This window comes from Humulus lupulus, chromosome 2 (assembly GCF_963169125.1).
Source record: "Humulus lupulus chromosome 2, drHumLupu1.1, whole genome shotgun sequence".
NCBI lineage: Eukaryota > Viridiplantae > Streptophyta > Magnoliopsida > Rosales > Cannabaceae > Humulus > Humulus lupulus.
In genome coordinates, this window is record NC_084794.1 from 275,111,210 (window position 1) to 275,123,046 (window position 11,837).

General features: G+C 32.8%; 1 protein-coding gene across 1 annotated transcript; it reads right to left on the bottom strand.

The window, feature by feature from the left end:
* Window positions 1-5,606: 5,606 nt before the first annotated feature.
* Window positions 5,607-11,074, bottom strand: LOC133819461 (AMSH-like ubiquitin thioesterase 3). Its single transcript, XM_062252725.1, has 14 exons — window positions 10,805-11,074; window positions 10,345-10,409; window positions 10,178-10,253; window positions 9,888-10,082; window positions 9,584-9,681; window positions 9,169-9,274; window positions 9,031-9,086; window positions 8,497-8,824; window positions 8,258-8,347; window positions 8,045-8,107; window positions 7,604-7,678; window positions 7,053-7,115; window positions 6,460-6,512; window positions 5,607-6,041 (listed from the first exon to the last, which is right to left on the bottom strand). Exons 1-14 carry the CDS (start codon window positions 10,904-10,906, stop codon window positions 5,867-5,869), a joined length of 1,545 nt encoding a protein of 514 aa, XP_062108709.1. The 5' UTR covers window positions 10,907-11,074; the 3' UTR covers window positions 5,607-5,866.
* Between the last annotated feature and the right edge of the window lie 763 nt (window positions 11,075-11,837).

An 11,837-nucleotide genomic window follows, 5' to 3' on the forward strand; every position in this document is an offset into this window, starting at 1 on the left:
TGTTTGTTTTGTCTGTGTTTGTTTATAATTGTGTGTTTGGTCTTGTGTCTTGTGCTGGTCTTATTGAATGCAATGGTCGATGATGAGTTTATGAGTGACACTAAACTTGAATGCTAGAAGATGATGGATAGATTATGATTCGTGTGCTTGACTCTTGTTTTGATGATTACTTGAATTTGTGATTTAAATAGCGATTTATTACAATTAGATTGGCTACTTACTTGTTTTAGGAATGATTTATGCATGTCGAAAAAAAAAATAGATATATACAAACTTAGTCCCCGCCACTCTAGAACACATTGGTTGATTGCTTGAGGCGAAATCATAAGTGCACAGAATTAGGGAAATGATAAAGGCAATTTTCTTTGGATCGTTTGAGCCGTTCAAGCCTACCATATTAATAATGTATCCTTAGTTCCCTGTTTTTGAGCCTTATTGACCATATTTTTTTTTTCATTGAGAACTCATTACTTAACCCTAAACTTCTTTATTTTTCTTTATCTGTGTTGATAACCCATTGCACCATGGCCTAGCTAGTTAAATTTCTACTATGGGATGAGAGGTTATATGTGAAAAAAAAAAAAAAGAGAAGAAAGAAAGAAAAAAGAAAAGTATAGTAAGAGTTTCTGTATATGATGTGGTTATAAATGTAAAGATCTCCTATTTATTCCCAAGAAATTTGTTAAAAGCAAAAAGAGAAAAAGAAAAGAAAAAAAAAATTTCTTGCATGAAAATAAGTGTGGGGGAAAATAGAGAGATCAATAATGTATGAAAAGTATGAGGGAATTGTTAAGGAAGATCCAAAGTAGAAATAGAAAAAGAAAAAAAGTATATATTAGGTATGCTATGGTGCAAAATGAGCCTAAATGTATCATTCTCATCTACCCTGCACTTTAGCCATACATTACAAGCTGATAAAGACCTTTTGATTCTTGATTCTGTGTGTTTATATTAGTGGAGAGTAATTGGTTAATGTCTATGGAGTGGTTGGTCTTTATATATATATACTATTTTTCTGATGAGGGGCAAGTTTGAAAAAAAAAATGATGATGAATGAATAAAACGACATGTATGGATTAATCTTGATTCAAGTGAGCTGGTAAGTATGATTGTTATAACTCGTGGTTTAAGATAAATTTCAAGTAGTTCATCAATTTAGGAGTTGAAAATCTGATGGTTATGAAATTCAAAGTCATTATAGCATAATGCTTTAGTGTAATTCTCTGAGACAATCATCGTATTCAATGAGACCGCCTGTTGTGTTAGTTTTTAATTTTGTTTAGAGTTTAGGGGTTTGCTAAGGGACTAGCAAAGTTCAAGTGTGGGGGAATTTGATAAGTACATTTTTGTATAAAGTTTACTTCGTATTCATCAGGGTTTTATGTTTATAAGTAGTGTGTTTGGGGATGGTTAGACTTGTTTTGCTAATTTGTTTCATTTAAACTAAATCGTCATTTTTGAGGATAATGTCTATATTTTTTATGAGTTTTTGGTTAAATGATAATGTTGTAGGATTCTAACCAGTGGAGTGAAGTCAAAGAAGAAGAAAAAAATCGAAAAAGAATCAAAGTGTGATCAAGCAGAGAGCTCGCCGCTACAAGGAAAAGTCCTTGTTGCTACGAGACAAGTCAGCAGAGTGCTCGCCGCTACAGGAAAAGTCCCTGCCGCTACGAGGCAAGTCAGAGAGTTCCTTGCCGCGGCAAGGGAAAATCCATGCCGCAGCACGACAGCCCAGCAAAGCTTTTTCGAAGTTCCTTGCCGCGCAAGGGAAAGTGCCTGCCGCGGCACGCGTTTAAATTTGAACTTAAATTCAATTTTTCTGATTATTTGAGGGGAGATGTAAAAGGGGATTAGGGTTAGAATCGGGAATTAGGTTTTTATTTTACGTTTTTAGAGAGAGAAACTCAGAGAGAGCTTTGGAGGAGAAGGAAGATCGCAATCAACATCTCAATAGTTTTCTTCTTCCCCTACTCTATTATTCTTTATCTATGTTTATGTTTTTAATCATGATGAAGATTATTGGCTAGTTTCTTTTAGGTTAAGGGTTATTCAAAACCCAGACATAATTGTTTGACTTCAGTTATGAGTATTATTTCTTGATTTCCTTCATATTAAATTGATTCTATTCTTCTATGCTTATCTTATGAATTTTGTGATTCCTTGTTAGGGTATACAACTAATTAGGGTTTACATTATTTCATTATCATCTTAGAATTTCTATTCACCTAATAGTTCAGGGTTCTAAGTATTGGTGATAAATTGCAATTGATGATATGGTCAAATATGTTGTTGATTGTGATGAAGGATAGAACCGAGGTTAAATGAATTATATGCTAAATTGATTTATTGCCTAAATTAACCTATCTCCATTGTTCTTAATGCTTTTACTAAATTAAATGAATCATATGCTTCATAGGTTTGTTATTTGGTAGAAAGAGTTAATTATTGAGCGCTTCGCCGTGATTGATTGTAATAGGGAGATTGGGATAATTGACTGCTTAAGTTTATCTACGGGGTTAATAGTTTAATTGGGAATCGGAATAATATTCAATATTGATATTCATGCATGATTGTTTGAGGTGGAGAATAATTCTTAACTGTTCTTTAAAAATCGTTATAAATCCTTATTTGTTAATCGTCTTATTAGTTTTAAATTTCAAAATCCCATTTTCATTTTAACTTTGTTAAACTTTGTGAATAATAAATTGAATATAGTTCCCTTGGGTTCGACCTCTATTTGTCATTGTACTAAATTAATTAGTGATAGTGTAATCAAAATCTTTATTAAATTTGGTACGCCATACGACACGCATCACGGGGACTGTAAATTTGAAACAATAGTGACTCTCTTGTATTACTAGGGTTGAGCATCGGTCGGTTTGGGGCGGTTTTTTCACAACAAAAAATCCAGAATTCGGTTTTCGGTCCGGATTGGTGCAATCCAAAAACCGACCGAACCAAACCAGTTTAAAAAAAAACCGACCGTTTTGGACAGCGGTTTGGTCGGTTAAACCGACCAAACCGAATTGATTATTGTTTTTTTTTTTAAAGTTTTAGTTAAAAAATTAAAAATTTTGGATTGTTGGAATTCATTTTTGTGCATTTTTAAAACATAAATACATAGAACATAATTACATTTACAAATTTTAAAGTTTGAAACATAATTAAAAGTCCATAATTAAAAGTACAAATTTTAAAAAATTTATTAATTAATAATTATATAATATTATATTATTATTTTATTATGTTCGGTCGGTTTCGATTTTATTGGTCGGTTCACCCAAAATTTCAAAACCGACCGAACAGTGGCGGTTTGCACCGTCGGCGGTTTTTTCGGTTTTCGGTTTAAACGATTTTGGTTTTTTCGGTGTTCGGTAGGTCGATGTACACGGTTTTTTCGGTTTTTCGGATTTTATGCTCAGCCCTATGTATTACAAACTACTTGTGAATATTTTGAAAGGCTCATGAGCAGTTTATTTACTTAATGAAATATATCATTTCCTTTTTACTGGTTTTTACACCTTAGCCTGATAATAGCACTTAGATCACGTTTTTAACCAAAGGACTCAGGTAGCGAGTCAAATTTTCGGTTCACTGTTCACCGTAACTGTTCTGGGGTAACCAGGGCGTTACACAACCCAAGTGTTTTAATAAGAAAATTGCCAAAATTAAAAAAAGAATTACAAAGTCACACATTTTTTATATATGAAAATTTGCTCTAATTTCGTGAACTTTCATAGTTTTAGAAGTAGCTTTTAGTTAATTCTTGATTAAAATACAAACAATTTTTTTATATGTACGCATATGAACAGAGACTCATTATATATATAACAAATTCCTGCTATGTTTATTTGAATTCTTAGAGCATATTCACAACAGTTGTTATTATTTTAATTAGTTTTTTTAATATATTATTTTTTTGAAAAAAAAAATTACACCCCCTTTAATCAATGTAATATAATTTTTTTAAAATGGAAATAACAATGTAATATAATTTATATATACTTTATATGTGTTTTCGGCTCGTGAATAGTTTTCGGTCCAATTTTTTTCATGACTATATTTATTGTAGTTATTTAAAGCACCCTGTAAATTTTCAAAAATTATGAATAATTTACCCTGTCGAAAACTAGGTTCAAACAGGTTGTTGCACACGTGACTAATTTTGTTTATACGCGTAGAAAACAGTCTGTTTGAACCTAGTTTTCAGTACTGTAAATTATTCAAAATTTCTTAAAAATTTACAAAATGCTTTAAAAAAACTACAATATACATAGTCATAAAAAAATTTGTACCGAAATCCATTCACAACCCAAAAAATACAAAAGTTATGCACCATAAAAATATCCTCTATATATATACAGTGGTGAAATGTTAAATTGTCAATGTCATTCTCATTAAAAATGAAATTGGATCACATGCACTGATTGAGACACCAAAGTTTTTAGTATCCAGTTCCCAACTTGCTTGCTTAATGCTTAATATACGTATAGACGTAAGTATAATTATACCTATTGATACATACGAAAGGTCAAGTTGTTTAGAGAGAGAACTGCCATGAATGAAGCATAGGCAGCAGGCACCACTATATCATCACTATGCCATTCCATGAGAGAAGTAATTGATTTCCATACTTTTTCCATTTTAGAAATAAAAGCAAAAGGTGAGGAGGGTCAGACTCAGAGGACCAAGCCAGCACTTAATACACCCCTGCCCCTCACTACATTCAATTCTCATAAAACGATAGCCCTTTTTTATTTATTTCATTTTTTTCTCCACCGATTCGAGTAATTTTGTGACACTAAATTTCTTTGCCATAATTTCTTATGGCCTCACCCCACTTCCCTTTTTGTCGTCCAAAATGGGAATTGTGTATATACAACACTATTACCACATATTTGAATAGCTCCATCTGATGGAGCAGAGACAAGTGGGTTTATCATGCGTGGCTTAAACATTGTCACACAGACAAACACACCGGCTTTTGTGTTTAGTCCGCCCTAATCGATTGATGTGAAATGTGTTTTTTTTTTCTCAAACAAATTGTAGTAGAACTTGAGTAAAAACGACGTCTCACTCGTAATGCCCATAGACAAACACACTGGCTTTTGTGTTTAGTCCGCCCTAATCGATTGATGTGAAATGTGTTTTTTTTTCTCAAACAAATTGTAGTAGAACTTGAGTAAAAACGACGTCTCACTCGTAATGCCCATAGCTGCTCTTACGATGCCACTCAAACATGTATATATACATACAAGAGCATTAAAAAATTTATGGAAAATGAACTGTTCAAAGTGTCACAAATTGTAAGGTAGGCCCCTCTCTCTATTTTTGGTCGCCAACTTGCAGCGTGGGAATTGGGATATCATCAATGTGTTTTAACGAAATGTGGTCCTAAGTTTGAGATTAAAAAGAGCGAAACACCACACCAAGACATTTGACTTAGCCATCTCCTTCCTTCATAACCTCATTTATTTGCTCAACAACCACTAAACTAGTATAAAGACCAGGCTATTTAAAAGAATGGCTATTCCAGCTTTGAACCAACCAAGTGTAATAATTTCCAAATGGAGTAAGCAAGCGTAAATTCGAACCCTAAGAAAGAATTCAGTACAAAATACACGATTACTATTAAACTATCGAATCTCATCATGATATAATAGAGTTTGACAAAGCCTGAAGGTAAGAACCTGGTAATTAATATTCACAATAGAATAAGTGTAACATCTCCATCGAGTTTTCTACTTAATTCAAGTCGAATTTACAGTATTCGTCGGGTAAAACGCATAGCTATCGCCGATGATGTTCATAAAATATTTACCTTCTCTGAAAATAATCTTCCCATTAGGTTTTTATTTACAAAAAATCACCGGAGATCAAGAACATCATGCTTGATTTTCGGATTCATGAAGACATGAGAACAGTGTTCATATATTGAAGTTCCATCTGATGGCTCCTCATGCGGATGAAAACCCCGTTGGTCACAGTTTCGAATTACTGACACACCACCTGGGTCCGACAAATGGAAAATGCCATGGGGACTGCAGTGAAATGGAAAATATGTTAGAAAGATGATTATTTAATAATATAGCAAGTGACTAAATGATATATGCTTTTCAACTTCTATCAGGCTTGATCTCTAAAATACTTTTGTTTGACATCATTTGCCATCTTATAAAGTCCCAGTGTTCACCATATCACCACATGTTCAAGCTTTCTCCATATACTTAGCACTTTTCCATTGATCTATTTTTCCTCTTTTACAACAGTGAAATTAAAATGTTGCTTATTGCTATGGATTAACAAGTGGTTGTTGTAATGAATTGCAATTTGAAAAGGTAGCAGGAAAACACAAATGGAAGGTAGTGTATGACAGATGATGGTATCAAAAATAAGATTCAATTTCGCAATCACAAATCCAGTTCAGCAAATGATGGCAAGCAGGAAAAAAAAACTTGCCTAGATTCATCTGTTGGAGCCATAACAATAGCAACTGATTCTGGTAACATAACCTGAAGATGTAAAGGCAAAAACAGTTCTTTTAACAGAGTAAAAAATAATATACAATATATATTAAAACAAATGACAACACAGAACATCAAATCAGCAAAGGCCACTAATCTTAACCCCCATCCAAAAGAATTTGGATTTCTTACCCGAATATATTGACAATAACTTAATAAAAGTCTGCTTAATTTCACAAAAAAACTGCAACATAGATTCTCTTTGTAGACATTGAACATTCCTAGTTTTCACATGTCTTTGTGGCCGTACACATGTCTACAATACTTCCATTCATAATGTATTAAGACAAGTTACTTGACTTGTTATCTGCCTCATTATTATTAAATTAATGCACGCCCAAACATAGTATCAAATTAATGCACACACACACACACAACCGGAAAAAAAAAAAAGCAAAATGTAATCTTTCATTATTAGTACTAAAAAGTAACCATTTCTTTCAGTTTATAGTGAGTAATAAAATACACAAAATTTTACTCTCTTTTTTACAATCAAAGTACACAAATAAACGAAAAAGAATTTACTACCTGGTATGAGTAATGAGTGTGCAGATCAACAGATGACATGAAACATGTTTGTGTTGGATGTGTCTGAAAAAATGAAAATCGAGAGATAGTCTTAATAGGCAAAGAAAAACAGCTGTGTAAATAAAGAATAATATTCACAGCAAAATGATAAAAGATAACTAATGAGATGACTATGCAAATTCTGTAGTATTTTCCTCAAAGAGATCAAACACTTTAATGTGTGAAAACTAACGAGATGACCATACAATTTCTTTAGTAATTTCCTCAAGGAGATCAAACATTTCAGTATGCTATCCAAAGATCCTCTTCATTCTTACTCTTGTCATTTCTCTTATTATATCAATAATACAAGTCTCTATCTTTGCCTAATTAAAAGGGGATAGGGAGAGAGAGTCTAATGCATCAGCTTTCTGTGCATACAATACTAACTATATACATAAGAACATACGTACAAACATACATAATGTGTATCTGTTCACCTGTATCTATATATTTATTAGAGAGAGAATAAATAATAAACTTTAGTTCCACTCTGGCCAAATGAAACTTACATGAATCCATCCAAGAGGAAAAAGATCTAATCTCTCTTGAACTTCAAAAATTTCCTCCTCGTTCAATGTTTCACACTGGAAAAAAACAAAAAACAAATTCAGCTTGTTAACCATACATAGAGAAATGCACAATTTTTTATAAAAACTTATATAACAGAGCTTCTTGCATACCAAGCACAATCTAAACCGTAGACCAAATTATTTACTCTGCACTTTTTGTCTAATTTATTCGAATTATTGTAATTTTAAATATGATTTATTCAAAACTAAAAAATTACATCCACTCACTTCTTCTTTTGAGAATTAAAACATAGTTTGGTTTGAAGCCTTAAGGCTGGAATGTGGTCAGATAAGTATCTATAACTGAAAAAGATGCTGTAAAGGAAAAATATTTTCAAATGTAAAACAGCAAAGCATAAATTTAGATTTGAATATTCTTACCGAATCAGAAGTTGACTCTTGCTTGGGAACTATTAATGTAGTAATGTAGAAAACATTCTTTTGCTGCAGGCACAAAAATATGAGACTGTAAGAACCAAAGAACATTAGTTTTGTGCTCCCTAAAAGCATTATAATTCTACCAGGAGCAGCATCGCTTTCCTGAGAGGAGGAAGGGAAGATAAACGAAAGGGGAAAAAAATAGCTGCTTCTTACCAGTGAACCTGCAAGAATACCACAAGTCTCTAGGTTTTTGGCTGTATTCGCTCGAGCTAATCTCAAGAAGTCCTCCATCAATCTTACAGGCTGTGAAGTACACATATAATTACAATAGCACCAAAAGTTGAGCAAAACATATTTGCAATGAAATGGAAAATGTCATGAAGAACACAAGCCACCCATAGACAAGAATAAAATTTTGCAAATGTATAAAGAAAATCAGTGAAGAGTCCTACAACGTGTAGCTGTCGAAATGAATTAGAATTTGGCATCCCATCTTGAGAAGGTTTTGAAGGTCCAGGTCTTGGATCTGCAACTTTTGATGGAGGAATTGGAGCAATGTCCTGCTGTACTCGAGCAAGAACTGGTGGTGGGCATGGTTGATGGATATTACTAAGCTGGAAAATATCCTCACTCACTTCATTAATCAGACGAGGACGTAATTCCTCAGCTGGATGGGGCCATCTGCCATCGTTTAAGGACAGCACTGCATCCATTGAAGATTGAATTCCTCCTGAATTGCTATCTTTTACTGCCACATCATATCGTCCAGCCTGATTCAGCCTTTTTAACAAAGGATGACAAAAAGTAGAACATGTTACAAGCAGCCACAAATTTTACTTAAAAGAACCTCACACTAACTAAAGGGTGTTATCTTTGGAATTTTTGTTATACTTCTTTGATAAGAGAATTGTAAGAAAAAACAACACATAAAGCAGAGAGAAATTAAAGCACATAAACTTAAAAGTAGAGGTTGCAGAAATCCTAACCCTGAGTCTATAGGAATTTCAGCAAGCGTTAAATCTGTACTGCTGGGATACTGAATCTGTATTGCAGAAACATCTTGACTCATTATTACAGTGGGAAAAATTTATCTGAAAAACTAGTTTAAAGCCACACAAATTTACCTTAGTCCCTGCACTTGGTCCAAGCCACTGGCCTCGAAGACCATTTGGACCTAAAAATGAATGTCTGGACAAAGTCTCCTTATTTGGATGACCAAGTTTAACCGATCTGTTAAAAAAAGAAAAGGTTATTAAATACTTGATGGGAATTCAAGGAAAGACCCTGCCAGTGGAAGAATTAAAAGGTAGTTCAGAAGAACTATGAAGTAAGTTGAGTAAGCTTGTACTTTAAAGAGAAAATTGCTAGAATAAAAAAATAAGCCTAATACTTTTCACTTACCAGTTTCCACATGCTACAAATCAGAAAAATATGAAGAAGCAAAATCTATAAACATGTCAATTCAAAAGGAGCTACGACTAATGTTCATGAAATACTACATTTATGTTCTCTGACTTTCAAATGATAATATGTACTCACAGCTTTTGGAACTGCTTGTCAATTGGCATAGCATTGGATGAAACCAAGGAATAATTATTGTTATGATTCCATGAAGACTGTGACGCCATGCAAGTAGACTGCAGTAATTTGTCAAGATAGATTAAAATTGACAACATGAAGCAAAAACAAACAAGAGAACAAACTGAAACAAATGAATTCCCACTAACTTCATAACCATAGCAGACCAAAGAGCATAAAAACGAACCACAGTTATGTATCAATAAATCTCCTTAAGCAGTAACCACTCTATCATTAACCCAGCAACCAACATGATCATAGTTACCTGCTTAGCATTCATGGTTGCCAATTGTTTGTTTTCAGAAGGCACTTGTAGAGAGGTCTGATTACCATGCAAAGTCCTTTCAGGGCCATCAATCTGAGCCAACTGAGCTCTGGAATGTCTCTCATTAAGTTCTCTCACTCTGCGATCAGCTTCTGGCTTTAATAATTCAAGTTCATCCAGTACATTCAAAAGTTTCTGTAACGGACACAATGACAATCAAAATTGGTTCATGATAACCCTAGTATTAAACGTGCGGAAAAACAGTAACCAAAACATATGGTATAACTCACCTTCTTATATAACATTCTTTCTTTTGGAAGAACAACCTGGTAATCTCGATGATATGGTATAGTTTCAGTCACCAAACTGTGATCATAATAGAATACCAAATTTACTAAAATGAACTAAGCTTAAAACTTCAAATAACCAACTATTACAAAATTTATAGTTTCCATACCTTGAAAATCTTAGAAGCATGATATACAAATCAACAATATTTTTCTCCTCCCGGTATACACTAGCCTGATCATAAAAAATTAAAGCAGAATTATATTAATGACTTCAAATTGAAACACAAGAAGAGCTGTTTTTTATTTATATAACGAGAAAAGAAAAAGGAAAAAAAAACGTAATTTGATGATATAAATGTCAATAAAGGAACTAACTGCGCAGCGTGAAGTTTTATGAGAATCGAATTACAAAGTTGTACTAAAATTATTAATTTATAAGAAGAAAAAAGCATAAACACAATTTGATATCGAAGGCATGGGTTTTCGTTCTGTAATCGGTAATTATAAAAATTCATATTATAAGCAGAAACAATGCTAAGAATCAAGTAATGAAAACCTAAATGCAAATAAGATAAGAAACAAAATGAGAAGAGAGCGAATAGGAAGAAGCGAAATCGAAAAGCGAACCTGTTTGAGGAGGTTATCAGCGATTCGATAGTAGTAGCGAAGAGGAATCCGATTATCGACCTCTACTTTCCGAGCTATGGAGTTGACGTTGATCTTCATCATCACCTTCTTCTTCTCCGGCGGTGAATGCCAGAGCTCCGACGGTGAGGTTGGATTTTCCGGCGACGATTGGCAAGGGATCAAAATTTCGTAAAAGCGTGGAAGTCAAGTTTTTCTTTTCTGGAGCTTAAATATGTCGACATGGTGAAGTGCTGGTTGCCTTTGGTCTTATATGCGGTGATCTTATGATAATTATATAATAATTTTTTTTTGGAAGGATTTTCTTTAAAAATTTTAACATCAAAGAAAAAATTAAATTGTTGCTAATGTAGATAATTGTCAGATTTATTGTAAAAAAAAAAGATTGTCCAATGATATTTATATTTGAATATCGCTCGGGTATATAATGTTTTTTTTATGTCATTATATATGTGTAATTATTTCTTTATATTTATAGTTATACGAGAAATACTCGTTTGACATCTTTGTTTTTTCTAAATACGTAAATGGTTCTTATATTTTATTAAATCACAATTCAGATATTGTGTTTATAAAATTGATTAAAATAGTATCTTACATCTAATTTTAGTCAAAAAAAAAAAAAAAAAAATTAATATAATTTTTCATTCTCAGTTCCTTTACTACTTTTTTCACTTCTCTAAACTTATTGCATCACTAACAACTCAAGAATTTATCTTATAATTGAAAATATTTTGACCAAAATCTAGTCTAGATACTATTTTGATTCATTTTGTAAATCACGGATCTAAATTATCATTTAACAAAATACAGTAACCAATCGCATATTCATAAAAAAACACAAGAGTCAAAATAGTATTTTCCCTAGTAATATATTGGAAAAAAAATCTTTTTTTTTCTTATATCAAATAATCGAACCTAAACTTGAGTATTGCTAATTAGGGGTGCACACAGGACCCGCAAAACCCGCCCGACCCGAATCCGGAGAACCCGTTTTTTCGAAAAACCCGACAAA